Source organism: Gorilla gorilla, chromosome 18 (genome assembly GCF_029281585.2).
Source record: "Gorilla gorilla gorilla isolate KB3781 chromosome 18, NHGRI_mGorGor1-v2.1_pri, whole genome shotgun sequence".
Classification (NCBI taxonomy): Eukaryota; Metazoa; Chordata; class Mammalia; order Primates; family Hominidae; genus Gorilla; species Gorilla gorilla.
Window position 1 is genome coordinate 8,451,235 of NC_073242.2, and position 23,217 is coordinate 8,474,451.

At 53.2% G+C, this 23,217-nt stretch overlaps 2 protein-coding genes across 15 annotated transcripts in view; both read right to left on the reverse strand.

Moving 5' to 3' along the window:
* Positions 1-542: 542 nt before the first annotated feature.
* ROGDI (rogdi atypical leucine zipper) lies at positions 543-6,591 on the reverse strand. Of its 2 annotated transcripts, none has more exons than XM_004057137.5 (11): positions 6,194-6,591; positions 6,049-6,120; positions 5,174-5,256; positions 4,938-4,992; positions 4,161-4,241; positions 3,348-3,443; positions 2,230-2,328; positions 1,732-1,845; positions 1,599-1,648; positions 1,375-1,501; positions 543-1,089 (listed from the first exon to the last, which is right to left on the reverse strand). In XM_004057137.5, the coding sequence occupies exons 1-11, from the start codon at positions 6,236-6,238 to the stop codon at positions 1,048-1,050; spliced, it is 864 nt and encodes a 287-aa protein (XP_004057185.1). In that variant the 5' UTR covers positions 6,239-6,591; the 3' UTR covers positions 543-1,047. The 2 variants fall into 2 exon arrangements, with proteins under 2 accessions (XP_004057185.1, XP_018867902.1); XM_019012357.4 differs by having other exon boundaries at positions 1,375-1,522.
* Positions 6,592-6,872: 281 nt separating this feature from the next.
* Positions 6,873-23,217, reverse strand: part of GLYR1 (glyoxylate reductase 1 homolog) — a 44,321-nt gene continuing 27,976 nt past the window's right edge. For 3 of the 13 annotated variants that reach the window (XM_019012358.4, XM_019012360.4, XM_055365213.2), the window contains 7 exons: positions 21,376-21,475; positions 18,312-18,422; positions 17,514-17,615; positions 15,715-15,877; positions 15,252-15,431; positions 14,799-14,923; positions 6,873-8,970 (listed from right to left, as the gene is read on the reverse strand). In XM_019012358.4, the coding sequence (XP_018867903.2) occupies positions 8,896-8,970; positions 14,799-14,923; positions 15,252-15,431; positions 15,715-15,877; positions 17,514-17,615; positions 18,312-18,422; positions 21,376-21,475 (856 nt within the window). In that variant the 3' untranslated portion in view covers positions 6,873-8,895. The remainder of the gene's footprint in view (positions 8,971-14,798; positions 14,924-15,251; positions 15,432-15,714; positions 15,878-17,513; positions 17,616-18,311; positions 18,423-21,375; positions 21,476-23,217) is intronic. The other 10 variants (XR_002003164.4, XR_008672531.2, XR_008672532.2 and 7 more) reach the window with 6 other exon arrangements.

A 23,217-nucleotide genomic window follows, 5' to 3' on the forward strand; every position in this document is an offset into this window, starting at 1 on the left:
CAGGCTGGGCGCGGTGGCTCACGCCTGTAATCCCAGCACTTTGGGAGGCCGAGGTGGGCGGATCACGAGGTCAGGAGATTGAGAACATCCTGATCGACATGGTGAAACCCCGTCTCTACTAAAAATACAAAAAATTAGCCGGGCGTGGTGGCGGGCACCTGTAGTCCCAGCTACTCGGGAGGCTGAGGCAGGAGAATGGCGGAAACCTGGAGGCGGAGCTTGCAGTGAGCTGAGATCACGCCACTGCACTCCAGCTTGGGCGATAGAGCGAGACTCTGTCTCAAAAAAAAAAAAAAAAAAAAAAAAGACTCGGCAGCCCAAAGTCCCAGGTAGAGCTCTTGTCGCCACCCCATGGGCTTCTTGGCAGCCCGAGGATCCCCTCTCGACAGTAGGTTCTGTGCCCTGCCCTGGCATGGCACAGGGAACGGGGAAGCCAGGCTCCGGGAAAAGGGGAGACGGCTGGCTCCTGAAGCTCATGGCCACTGACTACCAGAGACCCCCTGCCTGGGTTCCCACTCAGACAGACAGACAGGGGCTCCAGGCAGAGTCTGATGATCTTTATTTCTTAGACAGCCCTGGATTGGGGCTATGGAACACAGTCACCAGCACTGTACTCACTCCTAGGGTGGCTCTGTCTGTGGCGTTCCTCACCATCCCCGGGACTCATAGCTCAGTGCCACCCCCCCACCCCATGCCCTCCAGGGGGAGGGGACAGCGAAGGGGAGAGGAGGGAGAGCCCTGGGCCTGGCCCTGTCCTGAGTCCAAAGATTCCCATGGTGATCAGAGGGCGGTGTTGGGAATGTGGGACACCCTCGGCCCCGCCTCCCTGACCTCCCCACTACCCCTCCAAACCAGCCTTCCTTCCTCCTGGCACTTCCAGTGTCCATTCCCGGCAGTGCAAATGTGTTAGGTGGGGTAGGGGGTGGGGTAGGGGGTGGGATAGGGAGATAAATAGCAGCCTGGCGTTGGCACTGGCTGGTGCTCTGTGGTGGGTATGAGTAGGGGACAGGGGCCGCCTTCCTGGAGACAAGCTCCTGGGGGCTGTGATCAGAAGGGTCTGTAGCTCCAGTAGCTGGAGAACACGGAGATCTGCAAGGGGAGAGGGTGTGGTGAGTTGCTGGAGGGAGATGGGGTGGCCCAGGGGAGATGTCAAGGTCACCCAAGGACAATATGTCAGGACAGGGCATTGCTGCCTAGCAGTGCTGTGGGGTACACCAGACCCCAAGACTGGGGTGCTCTGAGGGTGTGGCAGGGCCCTCAGAACCCCTGCCCACTGTGGGGGTACACCAGACCCCAAGGTTGGGGCGCTCTGAGGGTGTGGCAAGGACCCTTAGAAGTCCTTCCCCTAATGAAGGCGCTCGGCCCGGGCCCCACCTTGTCCTTGAGCTGCTGGCAGAGCTGCAGGGAGACGGTGAAGTAGACCAGGGCGTCGTTGAGCCAGGGGATCACGCACTCCACTTTGTGCACGTGGCTCACCTCCAGGCGCTGAGAGCCCCACTCGCTGTAGGCGGTGAGAGGGTCCCTGAGGAGGATCCCGGCCCTCCAGGTGTGGAGGGATGGGGTGGGCGTGCCTGGACCCCCCTCCCCTGCCTACTTACAACATGGCCCCAGGGCTATGCAGCACTGCGCCCCCGGCTGGGCGGAAGTTCTAGGGAGAACAGCACCAAACCCGTCAGGCCTTGCAGGGCGTGTGCATGGCGGGCAGTGGGCCGGGCAGGGGTCCCTCCTCACCTTGGTGGAGTTGGGCTGCAGGGCATGCAGCTGGTACACCGTGAGGCAGAGCTTATTGAGGTTGATGTAGACGTTGACCAGCAGGTCGGAGGGCAGGGCGGGGGCGAACATCCGCTGCGGGAGGCAGGTGGGATGAGGCCCTCGCAAGCCCCCAGCCCAGGCTGGATGGAGCGGGGCTCTGCAGTCACTCATGGAGTCTGCAGGGGATCCCAGTCCTCACCCCAGAGATGCTCTTCTCATCAATGGGGGCTTCCAGACTTTTCCCAGGTGCCCCAAGTATCTCCTGTGCTGTCAGGTTTGGGAACCACTAACCCAAAACAGGGTTAACGTATTTTAGGGGCACAGGACAGAAGCCAAGGACCCCATCCCAGAAACCTGCCTAGACAGAATATTCCACCTATAATCTGGGAGTAGCACACCTCGGCGTCCATCCTGAGGGCAAGCTGGGACCCGCTGTGGGACCCCTCTCCTGGAGCAGGGGCTGGTAGGGGCACTGACCGTGAGGCCGCTGGCGGCGATCTCAGGGAGGGTGAGGGTGGCGGGGGTGGTGAGCCGGTTTCGGGCTCTGGTCAGCTGCAGCATCACTGCGTCCATCAGCTGCAGGGAGAGGCGGGGTTGGCTCTGCTTCCTCCCGTGTCCCCATGCATTAAGGAACAACAGACATGGTAGTTCCCACTCCCACCCAGCCCAGTGGCTACTGTTCCCAGGGCCCGAAACCCAGCAGCAGGGGCCTGTTAAAGACAGGTAGTTGGGCTCCAGCTGGGTATGGAGGAGTGCAGGACGTCTGCACTAATGTCAATCAGGATGGGGCTGATTCACTGCACGGGGATCCCAGGCGCTGGATCAATGGGGAATGGAAGGTCCTGGGAGGTCAGTCCCAGGGGCACAGGCTTTGTGGACAGGGGTACAGGCAACAAAAGTTGGCTGCAAAGGGCCAGAGAGGGCTTCCTGGAGGAGGCGATGGATGACTGGGTTGAGGTTTTCAGGGGGGTAAGCCAGGGTCACGGCTGGTGGATGGTGGGACCACCTGGAGCCCACTCGTTCCCTTTGCCGTGGAGCAGAGCCCTGGTAGACTCCTCAGAGCCCCAGCTTTCGTGCCATTCAGCCGTGGCCATGAGTACCAGGGTGATGTGGCTCCCAGGAAACACGTAAGAGCTGACTGGGGATACAGGGCCTGCAGCACCCTAGGGTGGTTACAGTTCTCGAAGGGATCTTAGTCTGTCTGGTTCTAAGTGTGAGGAAACAGAGGTCCAGAGAGGGCAGGTGAACCACCGGAGGACACACAGCGAGTCAGGGGCAGAACTCAAGCATGAGGTCAGGTGCCCCGGTCAGCTCTTCACATGTGCCACACGGTTAATGTGAAGGCTTTCACTGCTGCTACTGGCAGTGGTGTGTGCCGAGTGCTTACTGGGGGCCCCGTGACCTGAATTATTATGGTGAACAGTCACTCCAGCTTGCCCCTGACCCCACAGGTAGAAAATGGAGACACAGAGTCGGCAGGTAGGTGCTTACAGGTTGCACAGCTCAACGTGGAGGCCCTGGGATTGGAACCCAGGTGTGATTCCGGATCAAGGATGTGGGACTAGGCCCAGGAGTCAGGCCTGGGGGCAGCTCACCTTGAGGACCTCAGCGCCCGTCTTGAACTGGTAGCTCTGGTCCCGGCTGGTAAGCAGGTAAATGGCTTGGCTCACATGGTTTCTGGCATCCTGGATCTGGAAGCAGGGGTCATCCAGAGGGGTCACGCCAGCTTCCATGCGGCCAGGAGGGTAGAGTGGGTGCTGCCTGCCTGCCTGCCTGCCCCACGTCATTCCACTCTCCACACTGTCATCCCTGTGCCCCAGAGGGCCAGGTCCACGCCAGGTGATGGGCCTCTGGCATCACCTGGGGCAGGCCTGGTCTCTGCCCAAGCTGACTGCCCCCTCCATTCTAAGGGATGGACAGACAGTAATGCCCAAGACAAGAGTCTGTGCGAGTTGCGGAGGGAACCAAACACGGCGACAAGGCAGGGGCAAGGGCGCTGAGATGGAGACAGTCGGGGTGGAGGGGGCAGGGGAGGAGGCTGGGGCCCAATGGTACAGGAGCTGCCAGGGAGCATGGGCCTCATCCCCAGAGCCATGGCAAGTCCCTGGAGGCTCTGGACAAGGGAGTGACTTTTCAGAGGGCTTCTGAACCATCTCATCCAGCCAGCTGCTGTGGGGACTCCACAGTCCCGATGTGGCCCTCTCAGGCCAGGTTCTCTACCTCCCCACATGGCGCAGCCTCCAGGGCTTCAGGGAACGCCTGCCCCCAGCTTTGCTGCTAGGAAACACCCTCCCAGGCTTGCTGTGGCCACAGATCCCCAGGGCTAGTCCCTCTCCAGAGAGGCCCTGCGGCGGGCCTGCTGCCGCCTGTCCTTGTGGCTGAGCACTAGCCAGGAGGGGCGGGGTCACCTGCTGCAGCTTCCACTGCTTGTCCTCCCGGAAGGCGAAGTGCAGCAGCTGGTTGTTCCGGGGCATCTTCAGATTCACATCCTGACAGGCAAGAGTGGGGTGAGCTGGGCGGGGTGGGGGGGTGCCTCCTGCCACAGCCACTCTGAGCTCTTAAGCCCAGGGCAGAAATGGGGTGTGTGGTGGCTCAGGCCTTGGCCGCTGTATAGGGCAGAGGGTCTCCCAATGCCTTGGCCGTTTAGGGGTTGAACAGGGAGGTCAGGAAACAGGAAACCAGGCCCAAGAAGAGCCACAAAGAAGTGAAATGGAAAGAGGTGAAAAAAGGGGAAGGGGAAGGGGAAGAGGAAAGGCAGCCTCTGTGAGGCTCTGTGCGAATGGGGTCCATCTAGTGTCTACAAAGGGCAAGAGATGGAGCCCAGGAGGGGGGCCTCCCCCCATGCCTTGGTGCCTGGCACAGAGTCGGGTGCAGACTGGAGTTCAGGCATTGGCTGATTCAACTGTGATGTGTGGCCAGCCTAATCCACCAATGCCCATGTTTCACTGGTCTGGACGCCAGACCAGGCCGTGTGCAAAGAACCCCTCTCCTGCACCTCTTACTGAATCTGCACACCGATCCCGGGAGGAGGTGTGAGGGTTGCTGTCATTTTCCAAAGGAGAAAACTGAGGCCAGAGAGATCAAGGGTCCCGCCCAGAGTCGCAGGGCTTGTACAGAGAGAAAGTGGGAGCTCCCATGCTCTTCCCCACTGGCAGGATGGGAGGGGACAGGGCCGGGGGACTCACCGCCTGGCTGAGGGCATCCCCCTGCAGAGTCAGCACACCCTTCACCTGGTCTGTGCTGTAACATGTGGCGTCAGAGCGGTGCTTGTGGTCACCCCCCGACCACCCGGCCCTCCCTCCCGGCGGGCTGCCCCTCCTGTCCCATCGCACAACCAGAGGGTCTGCAGGACAGGGCTATGGCCATGCCTCCTACCCCCCAAGGTACCCATTTCCCCGGTTTCCGCCTAGCCCAGGCTCACCCACAGCTGCCTAGGATGAAGTTCTCTTGCTTGGCGGGCCCCTCAGTGCCGGAGCCCGGCAGAGTGAAGCGCAGAGAGGCCTCCTGTGGAACAGAAGGAGGGGAGCTGGTAGCGCCCACTCAGGCCCGGCCCAGTGCTCCTTCCAGAAGCCCCCCTCCCTCCAAGTCAGCGGGGGGAAGGAACAACGTGGCCTGGCCTCACCTGGGTTCAGCTGGGGTGGGAAGACCCTGCCCAAGCCCCCAGGGCACCTAACCGTGAGCCCGATCTCTTCTTATCCCACATTCCCTGAACACCTCCTGTGTGCCCGCCTCGGGGAATACAAAACAGACAGGGGCAGCCTCCCAGCTTGGTTGAGGGGGAAAGGGGCAAGGGGTAGAGTCAGGGAACAAGGCAGTAGTTATGGTAACCCGCGGTCCTGGGCCACAGCAAGCACTACGCCGGTTACTTCTGTGAGCTGCCTGGCTTATTTATCTACACCCCAGCCTCGCGAAGCGGGTACTGTTATCTCCCTTTTGCCAATGAGAAAAGGGAGGCCCAGGGAGGTTCAGTGACTTGGCTGAAGTCACACTGCCAGGCAGAGGCAGAATTCTTCGGCTCCCAGATTGGATGCCGCTGCTCCCAAGGCGGCCTTCCCCGACCCGAGGCCGGGCGGGACTCAGGCCCTTGCTAGCACCCTCGTCCGGACTCGCCCCTGCCCGCACACAGGTACTTATATAATGAGGTCGGCTCGAGTTCGCGGAGGTGGGGCCCTGCCTGAAAGCCGCGGCAGTCGCACACTGTAGGCGCTCAGGACGCAGCCGCGGGGCCCCAGGCGGAGCCAGGGAGATGAGGAGGGAGGGTCGCCACGCCCGGCGGGGCAGGGCGCGGGTCGTTACCTTGAGGATGTCCTGCAGCTGCTTCAACACAGCGTGCACCTCGTCGTGCAGCAGCCAGCGGAACTCCTCCTCCTGCGGGACAGACCCGGCGGTCACGCCCGGCCCCGCCGCCCCGCCGGCCCGCCCGCTGGCCCGCGCGCCTTACCAGCACCGCCCGCTCCGCCGCCGTCGCTGCCATCACGGTGGCCATGGCCGCAGGCCGCCGCCGAGCGCCCTCCCCACCGGCCGCTGCTCCTGTCCACCAATCTTCCCTGTCCTCGGTCCTCCAGTCCTCCCGTCCGCCCCCGGCGTCTGGCTCCGCCCCCACCCCTGATTGGCGGAGCGGGTACCACCCCGCCCCCAGGCCGGCTCCGTGCTCTCGATTGGCTGGCGCCTGTCGGTCCGCCTCGGCTCCCGAAACCTGCGGGAGCCCTGCAACGAGACTGGCGGCTGCGGGAGTGAGGCTCTCTCCGGCTGGCCAGGGACGCGGCCGGCGGCTGCACGAGTCAGGCTTGCTCCTGCTGGCCAGGGACGCGGCCGGCACCAGCCTGGGGCACCCGCTTGGGGGCGGAGCTCCCGGGGCGCCCCCAGGATATGATACGGCGCTCTGCTCCACTCGCGCTCACTCATTGGCCGGCAGGACAGTCTGTCCCCGCTCCTCCTCCCTATTGGCCCGCTTGGCTCCGTTGGTCGTGGTTCCAACCCTGCAGCGGACCTCGCCGCCACTCGCAAGTCCGTCTCACCCCGGACGCGGAGGTCCCGAAAACCCACCCCGGCCCCGCCGCTGCCTTCTCCTCCCACCCATCTCGCCGAGGACGAGGGAAGCAGGACTCCTGCGGCACAGCTGTGTTACCAAGAAGTGTTTTATTTTTCTTGCAGTAGCTTTGTTAATTGCACAAAATCATGTTTTGTTTTTGCCATTTAAACATTATCACACAATCCTATTCTGAAAGACAAATGTTCATTAAAAACAAAGCAAAAATAAAAATTCACAACCTTAATTACCTAGATTTGTCATTTAAAGGTTTAAAGAAAAAAAGGGAGGGGCTTTCTTACAAGCTTTTTCACAAGTGTCACATTTTCTCCTTAAAAGGGAAGGATTTCAAAAGAAAGGTGAAATAGCTTAAACAGAAATATTCATAAAAAGGAACTTTACAGAATTGTCAACAATATTAAGACAACATTGACTAACCGGTTTCATTACCGCATCTTCCCCCACCCCCACCCCCAGTGTGTTCCGCCAGGACTAGAACAGGCTTTGTGTTCAGACAGAAATGCTTCAAAATCCCAGTGAAATGAACTGTGCTAAAAACCCGACAGGCATCTTCCCTGCCCTCCCCCCACTCGTCTTCTGCAATCCTCTAACCCAGTTTCTAATCTCTGAAAGGGGCCAAAGCTGTGAGGGGGGAAGGACCCCGCCCTAGTGTGGCCACCCAATATATAATTACATATTGCATCATAAATGCTGGCCTTCTGCAAATTATGATTTTGGAAAATCCAACCCATGCAGAGGGATAAAAAACTGACATCCCTGGGGTAACTTTTTTTTTTTGCAACATCCCAAGCCCCCCCCCCCGGTCCCCTATCCAAGGACAAATGTAGGGCCTCTAGGATGTCCCAGACCCACCTCGGAGGGCCAGTCAGTTCAGGTAGGTCAGGCCCAGTTCTCTTCCCTCCCGACAGACCCCGGGCCCGGGAAGCACCGAAGACCATGATGCTGGCTGGAGTGAAGACACTCGTTTCCGTATCAAGAGCTGAGCCTAAGAAATGCTCATCGTTGGTCAGGCTGGGTCTGGGCCAAAGAAGGGACAGACAGAAAGAAATACTGTCTCCACGGGAGGAAGAGGGAGAGGAGGGAGGATGGAGAGCGGTGGGCATGCAGGGGACTTGGCAGGGCAGGCTGGAGAAGGTGGGACCACTGGGAGGGGACCGAGGTAAGAGCGGCTCTTCAGAGCCAGGTGAAGAGTCTGTGGCCTAACGGAAACAGAAAGGAGCGCCCCCAACCCCCACTCCTCTTGGCTCATCACTAGTGGCCCTGAGGACCCCCTCCCAAGGGATGGAATGCAAATCCAAATACTAAAACAGCCTAGGGAGGAGCGAGCGCCCGCTGTGGCAGTGGCATCTGGGGCATGGCTTCGAGGCGGTGAGGGCCGGGCCTCCATGCTCACCTGCAGGCCGGCTGCTTGCTGCACTCCCTGGAAAGCCAGGGCCCCATCTTCTCGGGACTCTGCCAGTCTCTTTTCAGTTCACAAAGGTGTCTATGGAGCGCTGGGTGCACACTGGACGCTTAGACGTGAACATCTTTCTCAGCTCATCACCTGAGGTTGGAGGGCCCAAAGGGCCCCTCTGTCTGGAGTCTATACTGGCTCATCTGGGCCCAAGGCCTCTCCTTGTAGGGAATCCAGTGGGGGATGTGGGCATGACTACAGCCTCTTCGCTCTGGGGGAAGCTGTGGGAAGGCTTCCAACTCTTGTTGCTGATTCTAGTTCCTTGACTGGAAGGGGTTTGAGATAAGACAAGCTCGGAAGAAAAAAAGCCAGGCAGCAGTTTCTGGGCAGCTTCTATCCTGGGGCGAGAGCCTGTATGTGTGTGTGTGTGTGTGTGAACACACAGCCACCTCGTCCGGGGGGCCAGTGCCCAGCTCAAGAGCTTTCCCACACGCCAATCCTGCTGACACTTGTCCCCTCCCCACCGGCCTCAGGGGAAGGGTGCTGCTGTGTGCTGTGCTGATGGCAAGTCTCAAAGTCTGTATAAAAGGAAATGGAGATAGGTGGGCTGGTCCAGAATGAAGTCCCAGGCCCCCGACCCCATGTGAGGAAGAGGGGGTCAGAGGGGGGATTGGAGGGGTGAGGGCGGGGTGTCGACAGCTTAGTGTATGTAGGCTCGGTACACGGCGGACATATCGTTGTCGGACTGGTCCAGCGCCTTGGCTCTTTTGTACACCTGGAAAAAAAAGAGATGGCTCAGTCTCTGGCCCCAGAGCTGCCTTCAACACCTAGACCTGATTCCTGGAGGCAGTGGTGGATGTGGCTAGCAGGCAGTGCTGGAGCCCAGGCTGTCTGGTTAGGAATCCTGTTTTGACCTTGCACGAAGCACCTCCGTTTCTCTGGACCTCAGCCACTGCGCTTCTTGCTCTGGGAGAAGGAACAGTACCCGGAGGATCTTGTGAGAATGAAATATACTATGGGATATAAAACATTCAGCATTGGCCGGGCACTGCGGCTCATGCCTATAAGGCCGAGGTGGGTGGATCACCTGAGGTCAGGAGTTCGAGACCAGCCAGGCCAAAAAGGTGAAACCCCATCTCTACTAAAAATACAAAAATTAGGGCCAGGCGCAGTGGCTCATGCCTGTAATCCCAGCACTTTAGGAGGCCAAGGTGGGTGGATCATGAGGTCAGGAGATCAAGACCAGCCTGGTGACCGTTGTGAAACCCCTTCTTTAAAAAAAAAAAAAAAATACAAAAAATTAGCCGGGCATGGTGGCAGGTGCCTGTAATCCCAGCTACTCAGGAGGTTGAGGCAGGAGAATAGCTTGAACCTGGGAGGCGGAGGTTGCAGTGAGCTGAGATCACACCACTGCACTCCAGTCTGGGCGACAGAGCGAGACTCTGTCTCAAAAAAAAAAAAAAGAGCAAAACTGTCTCAAATAAATAAATAAATGAATAAAAAATAAAACAAGGGCAGATGAAACACCCAGGACACCTATACCTCAGAGTGAGAGTTCTCACACCTGTGGTGCTTCTGCCCCCAGGGGACATCTGGTAATATCTGGAGACATTTTCTGTCACCTGAGGAGGAGCTATGTCACTGGCGTCTGGTGGGTGGGCTACCCAACATCCTGCAGTGCTTGGATAGCCCCCCCACACAGAATGGCAGCAGTGCCGAGGTTGAGAAATGCTGCCTTAAAGGATGAGGGAGAGGGAGGGGGAAGAAATGCTTCTGTGTGGTTGCAAAGTTTTTACATTTAATGGGAAATGGTACAAGATTAACTGTTTTTTTTTTTTTTTCTGGAGACAGGGTCTTGCTCTGTTGCCCAGGCTGGAGTGCAGTGGTAGGATCATGGCTCACTGCAGCCTCTAACTCCTGGGCTCGAGCCATCCTCCTGCCTCACCTGCCTCAGCCTCCCAAGTAGCTAGGAATAGGGGGCTCGCCACCACGCCCAGCTAGTTTTTTAATTTTTTTTTTTGTACAGATGGGGGTCTTGCTATGTTGCCCAGGCTGGTCTCAAACTCCTGGGCTTAAGCAACCCTACCTCGACCTCCCAAAGTGCTAGGATTACAAGGATCACAAGTATAAGCCACTGTGCCTGGCAAGATTAACTCTATCTTAAGGATTTATACTGCAATCTGTAGAGTAACCACTAAAAAAAGAATGCAGAGGCAAAGTAAAAAAGAAAATAGATAAATGAAACTGGAATTCTTTTTTTCTTTTTGAGATGGAGTCTTGCTCTGTCGCCCAGACTGGAGTGCAGTGGTGCGATCTCGGCTCACTGCCAGCTCTGCCTCCCGGGTTCACACCATTCTCCTGCCTCAGCCTCCCGAGTAGCTGGGACTACAGGCGCCCGCCATCACGCCTGGCTAATTTTTTGTATTTTTAGTAGAGACAGGGTTTCACCCTGTTAGCCAGGATGGTCTTGATCTCCTGACCTCGTGATCCACCCGCCTCGGCCTCCCAAAGTGCTGGGATTACAGGCGTGAGCCACTGCGCCTGGCCTTTTTTTTGAGACAGAGTCTTGGTCTGTCGCCCAGGCTGGAGTGCAATGGCACGATCTTGGCTCACTGCAACCTCCGCCTCCTGGGTTCAAGTGATTCTCCTGTCCCAGCCTCCGGAGTAGCTGGGATTAATGGTGCCCGCCACTATGCCCGGCTAATGTTCGGTATTTTTAGTAGAGACTGGGCTTCACTATATTGGCCAGGCTGATCTCGAACTCCTGACCTCAGGTGATCTGCCCGCCTCAGCCTCCCAAAGTGTTGAGATTATAGGTGTCAGCCACTGTGCCCAGCTGAAACTGGAATTCTAAAAAGAAAGCAAGAAAGGAGGAACAAACAAAAGACAAAGACAACGAGCAGAAATCAAATGATAAAATGGCAGCCCCAAATCGAACCACATATCAATACAACTACTAAAGGTCAATGCACCAGTTAACCTTCAGAACCTGACCTCTGAACTCCTAACAGTATAGAGCCTAAGCTCATACCATCCAAACGACCTGAAAGCAGAGAGCTGCATTGAGAAATTAACCTAAAAACTCTGCTTCCAAGCCAATGAATCCTGCAGTCAGGGTGGAGGCAACTTGGAAGTCACTTCAAAGAGAAGCTTTCCCAGCCCAAGCCACATGAAACCCTTGGGAAATAACTATAGTCAGAAATGAGCTTTCATCAAAAAAGACTTATAAAATACACAACGAATTCTACTGTCCAGAGAGAATCCACTGGTAGAATGAACAGGGGGGACTTGAAATAGTAATGTAATCTGAAAGAGTCATTAAATAAGTACTCTGAAATGTTGAAACAGACAAGAGACAGAAGACAGAATTTAGGAACAAGGCTGCATGCGGTGGCTCATGCCTGTAATCCCAGCACTTTGGGAGGCCAAGGCAGGCGGATTACTTGAGGCCAGGAGTTCGAGTCCAGCCTGCTCAAAATGGTAAAACCCTGTCTCTACTACAAATACAAAAATTAGCCAGGTGTGGCGGTGCATGCCTGTGGTTCCAGCTACTCGGGAGGCTGAGGCAGGAGAATCACTTTAACCCAAGAGGTGGGGGCTGCAGTGAACTGAGATCATGTCACTGCACTCCAGCCTGGGCAACAGAGTGAGACTCTGTCTCAAAAAAAAAAAAAAAAAAAATTGGAATTGAGGAACAGAGAATTATACTATGAAAAGCCAGGTGTCAAAAGAACAGTACTGGCTGGGCGCCGTGGCTCACGCCTGTAATCCCAGCACTTAGGTAGGCTGAGGTGGGTGGATCACCTGAGGTCAGGAGTTTGAGACCAACCTGGCCAACATGGTGAAACCGTATCTCTACTAAAAATACAAAAAGTTAGCCAGGAGTACTGGCAGGCACCTGTAATCCCAGCTACTGGGGAGGCTGAGGCAGGAGAATCACTTGAACCCAGGAGGCAGAGGTTGCAGTGAGCCGAGATTACACCATTGCACTCCAGCTTGGGCAACAAGGCTGAAACTCTCTCTAAAATAAAATAAAATAACATAACATAAAATAAAATAAAATAAAATAAAATAACATAAAATAAAAGTGTATCAGCTGATAGTACTTGAAAAATACAGCTGCTGTTTCACAAAGTGTCATTTTTATTATAATAATATGGTAAAGACAAATGTTTTTCAGTTTTTTTTAGATTCAAATTCTATGAAGATGAGCTAAGAAAGCGGAACTTCTACCCTAAAAAACTTTTCGAAAGTGTATGTGAAGTTGGATACAGTTGTGCACGCCTATAGTCCCAGCTACTTGGGAGGCTGAGGTGGGAGGATTGCTTGAGCCTAGGAAGTCAAGGCTGCAGTGAGCTACAATTGTGCCACTGCACTTCACCTGGGCAAGAGAGTGAGACTGTGTCTCAAATATAAAAAAAAGTGCACGTGTAAGTGCTTAAAACATCATTTGAAAAATGCTAATAGACATGCTAATTAAAAGGCAGATACCGTCAAAATGGATAAAAATCCAAACCCCAATTACATACTGTCTATCAAAGCCATAATTTAGACATAAATAAGAGAGGAAATGGATGGAAAAGTATATACATACCATGAAAACAATAAGCCTGAGAAGGCTGTAGCAGCTTTCGTTTTTTTTTTTTTTTTTTTTTTTTTTTTTTTGCGACGGAGTCTCACTCTGTTGCCCAGGCTGGAGTGCAGTGGTGTGATCTAGGCTCACTGCAACCTCCCGCCTCCCAGGTTCAAGCAATTCTCTGCCTCAGCCTCCTGAGTAGCTGAGATTAAAGGTGCCTGCCACCATGCCCAGCTAATTTTTTGTATTTTTAGTAGAGACAGGGGTTTCAACATCTTGGTCAGGAGAATGAGACCATCCTGGCTAACAGAGTGGAACCCCGTCTTTACTAAAAATACAAAAAATTAGCCAGGCATGGTGGCAGGCGCCTGCAGTCCCAGCTACTCAGGAGGGTGAGGCAGGAGAATGGAGTGAACCCGGGAGACGAAGCTTGCAGTGAGCCGAGATCGCGCCACTGTACTCCAGCTTGGGCGACAGAGCGAAACTCCGTCTCAAAAAAAAAAAAAAAAAAATCATACAGGCAGCTGGTTGTGGTGGTTCATGCCTGTCATCCCAGCACTTTGGGAGGCTGAGGTGGACGGATCACCTGAGGTCAGCAGTTCAAGCCCAGCCTGGCCAACATGGTGAAACCTCATCTCTACTAAAAATACAAAAATCAGTTGTGTATGGTGGTGTATGCCTGTAATCCCAGCTACTCAAGAGGCTGAGGCATGAGAATCGCTTGAACTTGGGAGGCAGAGGTTGCGGTAAGCCGAGATCGCGACACTGCACTCCAGCCTGGGCGAAAGAGCAAAACTCTGTCTCCAAAAAAAACAAAAAACAAAAAACAAAAAAACAAAAAAAACCCAATACAGGGCAGGGCATGTTCTTTGATCACAGAGCAGTAAGTTAAAAATCAATAATCATTAGATATCTAGGAAGACCCAAACACTAGATAAACTTTTAAGTAATTCATGGGTCAAAGAAGAAATCAGAAAACAAATTAACATGGCTTAGCGGACATTTAAAGATTTATATACTCATGTTATAAAGAAAGCAGGTTTAAAATAAATGATTTAAGATTCCACTTTCAAGGGTTTGAAAAAGAACAAAGAGGCCAGACGCAGTGGCTCACACCCGTGATCCCAGCACTTTGAGAGGCTGAGGCAGGTGGCTCTCCTGAGGTCAGGAGTTGGAGAACAGCCTAGCCAACATGGCAAAACCCCATCTCTACTAAAAATACAAAAATTAGCAGAGCGGGTTGGGGCACGCCTGTAATCCCAGCTACTTGGGAGGCCGAGGCACAAAAATCTATTGAACCTAGGAGGCAGAGGCTGCAGTGAGCTGAGATCACACCACTGCACTCCAGCCTGGGCGACAGAGTGAGACTCTGTCTCAAAAAAAAGAAAAAGAACAAAGAAAAGCTAAACTAAGTAAAGGGAAGGAAACGATAAAAGAAAAAGAAACTTGGCCAGGTGTAGTGGCTCACACCTGTAATCCCAGCAGTTTGGGAGGCCGAGGCGGGAAGATCACGAGGTCAGGAGATCGAGACCATCCTGGCTAACATGGTGAAACCCCATCTCTACTAAAAATACAAAAAAAAAAAAAAAAAAAAATTAGCCGGGCGTGCTGGTGAGCGCCTGAGGCGACAGAGCAAGACTCTGTCTCAAAATAAAAGAAAAAGAAAAAGAAAAAGAAACTGAATGGCTGGGCGTGGTAGCTCATGCCTGTAATCCCAGCACTCTGGGAGGCAGAGGCGGGTGGATCACCTGAGGTCAGGAGTTCGAGACCAGCCTGAACAACATGGAGAAACCCCGTCTCTGCTAAAAATACAAAAATTAGCTAGGCATGGTGGTGGGCACCTATAATCCCAACTACTCAGGAGGCTGAGGCAGGAGAATTGCTTAAAACCAGGAGGCGGAGGTTGCATTGCGCCGAGATCGCACCAGTGCACTCTAGCCTGGGTGACAGAGCGAGACTCTGTCAAAAAAAAAAAAGAAAGAAAAAGAAACTGAAGGGCCTTGGGGCTTGGGCCACATCTACCCTACCTCATTTGCTGCAGCTGCCATGGGAGTCGGATGGTTGACCGCATCACCTAGCGCAATGGCTAAGCGGAGATCCTTCTGAATGTATTTCAGGTAGAAATCAGGCTTAAAGTTTCCTTGCAGGATATCTGAGGAGAAAAAGCCAGTATCAGACAAAAGCCAAGGACCTGAAACTAAAAACTACCTACGGTCCACCAGGTGTCAGTACCTAAAACATACTCAGGGCTCAGTTCCACATAGCCTAGGCCTCTTGGCTCCTCACTCACCCTTAGACACCTGAGGGCTGGAGCTCCCAGCCTATATCCCCAAATCCCGCCCACTGTGTTTCTGAACCTCCTCTGGCCAGGGTCAGGGACTGACTGGGGAGGGGCATCTTTCACGCTCACTAAATCCCTGACCTAGTACCCTGCTCTAATCAAACACCAAATGCAAGAAGAGGGGCCAAAAACAACTCACTTTGGCACTTCTGGTCCAGGAAGATGCTGGCCAACTGTCCCTGATTGAGGATGTCCAAGAGTGTCTGCTGGGACTGGCCTGTCACCTGGGCCAGGGTCAGCCCCTCGGCAATAGTGGCCATGAAGCTCCCTTGGACCATGTTCACGATCAGCATCATCTTGGCTGCATTGCCCACTTCACCTGCCCAGGGTAAAGACTCACGGTCACAGCCCAAGAATGCCACAGACAGGGCTTCTCTGTCCACCCTCACCTCTGCTCAGACCCACCTCTCTCCAGGGGAGGCCCCCTTCACCTGCCCCCGACAGACTGGCTCTTCCTCCTTCCACGCACTGACTATGCAGGTGAAAGGAAACCTTCCCCAGGGTCCCCGGCAGAAAGGCCGTGTGGGACTGACGCTGTCATCAGTGTGAAACAGAGGAGATGTGGCCCCAGGCTCCAGGCCTGACAGGTGCAGGCGTGTTACCTAGGAAGAAGGAGGTCTTCCCCATCGCCTGGAAGCAGCTGCTGCAGTCCTCATATAAGCCCCTGTCTCCAGCCGCTAAGATCACCAACATCCCGTCATTAGACAGCTGCTGATTCCCTGAGACGGGGGCTTCCAGAAAGCGCCCCCCCCTGGACACAATCACCTGGAAAGAAAAGTCACAGCTTCTGGAGGCCTCCCCTCTCCCAGCGCTCTCTGGGCAGGACTCAAGGAGTGTTGCTCAGTGGCCACGGCTGCTCATCACCTTCCAGAGCTGGAGGGGATGGCCACCCATACCAAGGTCCTTTAGCTGACACCTAAACTCAGGAGCTAACCATGTGCAGGTCACACAGGCCGAATCACAGCAGTGATGAGACGCTGGGGTCTCCATACAGGAACCCAACTGACTTGGAATTTTTTTTTTTTTTTTTGAGGCGGAGTCTCGCTGTCGCCCAGGCTGGAGTGTAGTGGCGCGATCTCAGATCACTGCAAGCTCCGCCTCGCGGGTTCATGCCATTCTCCTGCCTCAGCCTCCCGAGTAACTGGGATGGACTACAGGCGTCCACCACCACGCCCGGCTAATTTTTTGTATTTTTAGTAGAGACGGGTTTCACCATATTAGCCAGGATGGTCTTGATCTCCTGACCTCGTGATCCGCCCGCCTCGGCCTCCCAAAGTGCTTGGATTACAGGAGTGAGCCACCACGCCTGGCCGGAATTTTTTTGTTTTGTTTTTTTGAGACAGAGTCTTGCTCTGTTGCCCAGGCTGGAGTGCAGTGGCGCAATCTCAGCTCACTGCAAGCTCTGCCTCCCGGGTTCATGCCATTCTCCTGTATCAGCCTCCTTAGTAGCTGGGACTACAGGCACCCGCCACCATGCCTGGCTGATTTTTTTTTTTTTTTGAGACGGAGTCTTGCTCTGTTGCCCAGGCTGGAGTGCAGTGGCACGATCTCAGCTCACTGCAAGCTCCGCCTCCTGGGTTCATGCCGCTCTCCTGCCTTAGCCTCCCAAGTAGCTGGGACTACAGGTGCCTGCCACCGTGTCCGGCTAATTTTTCTGTATCTTTAGTAGAGATGGGGTTTCACCGTGTTAGCCAGGATGGTCTCGATCTCCTGACCTCCTGATCCGCCCACCTCGGCCTCCCAAAGTGCTGGGATTACAGGCTTGAGCCACTGCGCCCAGCCACGCCTGGCTAATCTTTTTGTATTTTTGGTAGAGATGGGGTTTCACCATGTTAGGTAGGATGGTCTCAATCTCCTGACTTCGTGATCCGCCCGCCTCGGCCTCCCAAAGTGCTGGGATTACAGGCGTGAGCCACCACGCCCGGACTGGAATTTCTTAGAGACCAACAACTAGAATCAGATGCGACCATGTCAATGCCTCGGCTGAACACACACCTCCCCTGTGGATGCTGCCCTCCCCCAAGAACATATGTGGGTCCCAAAGTCCCCACTCCCTTATTTGGGCCAGATGCTCGGGGAGGAGGGATGCTTTGCCAGCGTCAAATGCAGACAGCTGCTCAAACCCCAATGCCAGGCGGGCGGCCTGGGTTGCTTCTCATCATAAGGCTGGCAGCTCCAGGACTTGATGCCCATCCCAGCCATGCAGCGACTGCCCATGGCTGTTCAGACTAGCTGCGGTTTGAAGGTGGAGCACGGGATAGGCTAGTCCCAAGGCTACTCGCCTCTCCTCTTCCCTCTCTGGCTTTGGCTCTAGAATAACTTAACTGCCCACTCTTGTAAGCCTGGGTCTTGGGCTCTGACAGAAAAGATGCTGGAGAGCCAGCCCAAGGAAGGCTGCTACCTGGGCCAGCTCAGTGACGGTGTCAGCGTCCACTGTTGACATGTCCACGTAGCACTTCCCAGGGCGGATCCCTTGCAGCACACCACTGGGGCCCAGCACCAGCTGTGGGGACACAAGGGAGAAGCAATAGCCCAGGCTCCCGGGCAGATGCTCAGGAGCCCTACAGACCTCAGATCAGAATCCTGCTGCTGTTTTGGCTCATTTCCTGATTTCTATCAAGCTGAAAAGGGAAGAACAATGAAATAAGAAAGGGATAGAAAAGTACTTCCTGCATGCTCCCATTTATCTTTAAAAAGAATCTATGTGAGTGAGTGCATTTCTTTTTATTTAAAAAAAAAAAACAAACCCCATTTAAAAGAATGAACCTCAGCATTTACTTTGGGGACTTCTTTGGATTTACTTGGATTAGGCTAGTCACCAGTTTAATAAGATGACTACCGCACTTGAACTTCTAAAATATACAAATACAGTGACAGCTAAACATAGAAGCTTGGCACCTGGACCAAAGGCACATTCAGCTCCAAAGCTTCTAGTTCAACAAGAACACATGAAGCCTGTTCAAGACACATTTCAGCACAGACTTCAAGGGCCCTAGTAGTGTTCATTCTTTGATATGAATTAAAGGAAGTCTGTATTCAATTAATGCAAACACCCTTCACAATGGGAGATGGCCCCTGATGGGAAATTCAGCCCCCCACATGTGGACACTCACTTGGTGTGCAGGGGAGGAGGGGAAGAGGCCAGCCAGCAATCCTGGCTGTGACCCGGAGTTGCTGAGGGGAGGGAGGGGGTCCTTACGTCCTTGGCTGCCTTGGGATCCGACACGCAGGCGAAAGTGATGTCGCAGGTTGAGACGACTTCAGCGGGGGTTCTTCCCAGACGGGCCCCCTCCTGGATGAACAAATCACACTGCAAAAGTCACAGATCCTAACGTGAGCTGCAGGCAGTGCACAACAAATATGCCAGCCAGGCCAGAGAATTGCTGACCAGGCCTCCTGGCTGGCCTACCAAGGCAGGAGGCTGAGGCCGGGAGCCTGGGTCATGGAGATAGGAGCCCAACTCTTGAGGAAGTGCACGGGGCCGTTTACTGGCCATCTTCAGTTTTTGCATGACGAGTGCCTAGGATGATGAACTGCTTCACAAGTGTCTGCTGAAGGTATGCTGTTTCAAGAATGGGGTATGAACAGTACCTCTCCCCAGCCCCCGCTGTGCTGTCCTGGCTGTGGCCCTGAGCTATCAACACTCTGCTGGGAAAGTGGGGATGTGGCTGAAAGCCTTCCGCCTGGTGGCCACTCGTTTTTGGGTTGTTTCTCAACACTGTTGTCAGGTTAATAAGACTTCTGGAAGTGCCTAAAAACACTACCATTTTGGCTTTTTTTTTTTTGAGACAAGGTTTTGCTCTGGAGCACAGTGGTGCAATCATGGCTCACTGCAGCCTCAATCTCCTGGACTCAAGTGATCCTCCTGCCTCAGCCTCCTGAATAGCTGGGACTACAGGTGCATGCCCCATGTGTGATTTTTTTTTTTTTTTTCTGTAGAGACAGGGTTTCACCATGTTGCCCAGGCTGGATGGGCCTACTATTTTCTATCAGACTTTTAATGTTTTTTATGATTCACATTTATCTATATTGTTGTCTTTCATAATTCTGGCATAATTATGGTTTATAGTGGTTGACTGTGGAAAACTTCACTGAGAGATATACTGTGATTTACCTAATGGCTGACCTGTAGTTTGACACTTAGCCCACTTTCAATTGTAAAATGACATCACCAAACATCTTTACATACAAAACTTCTCTATGTTTTAAATTCAGGTCTCCACAAATAGAATAAAACAGGTTCTAAAAGTTTTAAGGCTCTCAACAAATGTAGACAGATGACTTCCCAATGAGACTATGTCACTTCATAAAGATCACCAGCAAGCTCTCCTATTATGCCAGTACCAAGTATGTAATTTAAAAACTACAAATAAGTGCCCATAAATACATGTGAAATTCTTCCTACCTGATCATTTAACCAGTCAAAAAAGGCAACTTTTTGTTTGATTTTTTTTTTTTTTGAGACAGAGTCTCGCTCTGTCGCCCAGGCTGGAGTGCAGTGGCACGATCTCAGCTCACTGCAAGCTCTGCCTCCCAGGTTCACGCCATTCTCCTGCCTCAGCCTCCCGAGTAGCTGGGACTACAGGCACCCGCCACCATGCCCGGCTAATTTTTCGTATTTTTAGTAGAGACGGGGTTTCACCGTGGTCTCGATCTCCTGACCTTGTTATCCCCCAGTCTCTGCCTCCCAAAGTGCTGGGATTACAGGCGTGAGCCACCGCACCCGGCCTTGTTTGATATATTTTAATTACTCCTGATTACTGAATATTTTTTATGCCTTTGTGTCCTCTTTTGTGAGCAATTTTTTTGTCCTTTTTCTTTTCTGAGACAGGGTCTTGCTGCTGCCTAGGTGGGAATGCAGTGGTATGATCACAGCTCACTGCAGCCTCTACCTCCTGGGCCCAAGAGATCTTCTGGCTTCAGCCTCCCAAGTAGCTGGGACTATAGTAGGCAGGTGCCACCTCACTCGGCTAATATTTTATTTTTTGTAGAGATGGAGTCTCATGTTGTCCAGGCTGATCTCAAATTCCTGGACTCAAGCAATCCTCTTCCCTTAGCCTCCCAAGGTGCTAGGATTATAGGTGTGAGCCTATTCTTACATCTAAAATTATCAATTAGCACCCTACTAATTTTTTTGTCTTAATTATCAAACTATGTGTTTAATAAAATCAACATATTACCCTTCTTACATATTTGCTACAAGTACTTCTAGTTGGTATTCCTTTGAATTTTATTTTTTTTGTTGTTGGGGAGTATTATCAAAAAAAAATCAACTGATCTTCTTGTGTGATTTTTATTAGTTCTAGATTTACAAAGATCTATGTTAGTATTTATTTTCTTCTGGTTTTCTTTTAAAAAATTACTTCTGGGCCAGGCACAGTGGCTCACACCCGTAATCCCAGTATTTTGGGAGGCCAAGGCGGGTGGATCACCTGAGGTCAGAAGTTCGAGACCAGCCTGGCTAACATGGTGAAACCCCTTCTCTACTAAAAATACAAAAAATTAGCCGGGTGTGGTGGCGCGCGCCTGTAATCCCAGCTATTTGGGAGTCTGAGGCAGGAGAATCACTTGAACCTGGGAGGCGGAGGTTGCAGTGAGCCGAGATTGTGCCATTTTTTTTTTTTTTGAGACAGAGTCTTGTTCTGTTGCCAGGCTGGAGTGCAGTGACACGATCTCAGCACACTGCAACCTCTGCCTCCCACATTCAAGTTATTCTCCTGCCTTAGCCTCCTGAGTAACTGAGACTACAGGTGAACGCCACCATACCCAGCTAATTTTTGTATTTTGTTATTTTTTTTTTTTTGAGACGGAGTCTCGCTCTGTCACCCAGGCTGGAGTGCAGTGGTGCGATCTCGGCTCACTGCAAGCTCTGCCTCCCGGGTTCACGCCATTCTCCTGCCTCAGCCTCTGGAGCAGCTGGGACTACAGGTGCCCGCCACCACGCCCGGCTAATTTTTTGTATTTTTAGTAGAGACGGGGTTTCACCGTGTTAGCCAGGACGGTCTCGATCTCCTGACCTCATGATCCGCCCGCCTCAGCCTCCCAAAGTGCTGGGATTACAGGAGTGAGCCACCGCGCCAGGCAAATGTTTAGGTTTTATAATAACATCCTAAGTTTAGGCATCTACATCTCTACCTGCCTGGACTAAAAGCTTGGCTTCTATTCTATTGCACGCAGAACGCTGAGACAACAGGGGGAGATGTCCACTCTTAGGGTTACCCCAGACTCCGCCAATCCAACAGGCACCACCCCTGAATGCTTACTTTCTCTGCAGTGCGGTTCCAGACAGTCACTGTGTGACCCATTTTTAGCAAGTTGGAGACGATTCCACTTCCCATGAGACCAAGGCCCAAAAATCCTATCCTGAAACAGAGAGAGACTGATGAGTTAGGGTGGAACGGGAGGGTCACGGTGATGATGATTCCATGCAGCACAAGGCTCGCTCCCTTATACAGCTTGGGGTAGGGGAATTCAGACTACCAGAAACAGCAGTGTGCCAATCTACCTGCAGAGCCAGGGGCGTCATGCACATGGTTCTTTTCTTATGCCATGGTCTAAAGCTGTCCCAGGATGTAAACAGGCATTTTGAAACCCCTGACTGTCACAGAAAAAAGTATGATGTGTATGGTTCAGGGCCAGTCTCCCAGGGCAAAGTCCCCTTGCTGCCCTTTTTTTTTTTTTGAGACAGTCTTGCTCTGTTCCAGGCTGGAGTGCAATGGCGCGAACTCAGCTCACTGCAACCTCTGCCTCCTGGGTTCAAGCGATTCTCCTGCCTCAGCTTTCCGAGTAGCTGGGATTACAGGCGCACGCCACCATGCCCAGCTAATTTTTGTATTTTTAGTAGAGACAGGGTTTCACCATGTTGGCCAGGCTGGTCTCAAACTCCTGACCTCGTGATCTGCCCGTCTCGGCCTCCCAAAGTGCTGGGATTACAGGCGTGAGCCACCATGCCCGGCCTCACACTTTACTTATTTTTTGAGATAGTGTCTTGTTCTGTTGCCCAGGCTGCAGTGTAGTGGTGCAATCATGGCTCACTGCAGCCTCGACCTCCTGGGCTCAAGTAATCCTTCCCCCTCAGCCTCCTGGGTAGCTGAGACTACAGGCATCTGTCAGCACACCTAATTTTTTGTGGAGATGGGCTTTTGCCACGTTACCCAGGCTGGTCTTGGACTCCTGGGCTTAAGGGATCCGCCCACCTCAGCCTCCCAAAGGGCTGGCGTTGCAGGTGTGAACCACTGCACCCGGCCCTGGATACTACTTTAAAGCCCAACAGAATCCACCACAAGTCACTGAAGCACTGTGTTTAGAGCCAGGCAACTTCCTTGACTGCATGAACCAGGACGGCAATTTTCACCTCTCTTTCCCAACTTCAATTCTCCACCCACACCCTACCTTTCCCGTCTTCCCGTTATCAACAGAATGAGCCTTGCCTCTCCTCTCCAAAGCTAAGTCCTTCACCTGAGCTTGGAACCCAATCTTTCCCAGTCCACAAATCCTTCTCCCCATGCCTGCCTTCCCCCAAACCTCTCACTGCTCCCCCAGCTCTTCCTTCCACAGGTCCTTCCCAATCCTTGTGACAGAAGCACTCATTGGCCAGTCTCCTCCACACACATTCACATACTCCGCCTGCTCCTTCCTGCAACCCTGAGAGCTGGGGGCTGGATGCCACTGCTGCTATTTCAACATGCTTTTACAGATGACTTTTAGCTTGCCAAAGTGTCTTTTCTTGGTTCTTGTACTTCTTCACCTCTCTTTGCAAGTGACAGTGGTGCAAAAGAATGCCTTTCCTCATTTCTGATCATATCATGTTCTTGTTTTTATAGTTTTTAATTTTTATTTATTTATTTATTTAAAAAGAGAGATGGGGGGGGGGGGACTTGCTATGTTGGCTAGGCTGGTCTCAAACTTTTGGTATCAAGCAATCCTCTCACCTCAGCCTCCCAAAGGGTTAGGATTATGGGCGTGAGCCACTGCACCCAGCCTCTTTTCTTTTTTTAGAGACAGCATTATGCTGTCTCCCAGGCTGGAGTGCAGGGGTGTGATCATAGCTCACCGCAGCCTCAAACTCCTGGGCTCAAGTGATCCTTCCACCTCAGTCCACCTGA

Excerpts from the sequence above, each read along its gene's own strand:
- ROGDI (XM_019012357.4), bottom strand. The coding sequence starts at position 6,238 with ATGGCCACCGTGATGGCAGCGACGGCGGCGGAGCGGGCGGTGCTG. Across the intron at positions 5,257-6,048 it reads AGCTGCAGGACATCCTCAAG|GAGGCCTCTCTGCGCTTCAC; the intron begins GTAACGACCCGC and ends TCTGTTCCACAG. Across the intron at positions 1,846-2,229 it reads TCGCCGCCAGCGGCCTCACG|CGGATGTTCGCCCCCGCCCT; the intron begins GTCAGTGCCCCT and ends TGCCTCCCGCAG.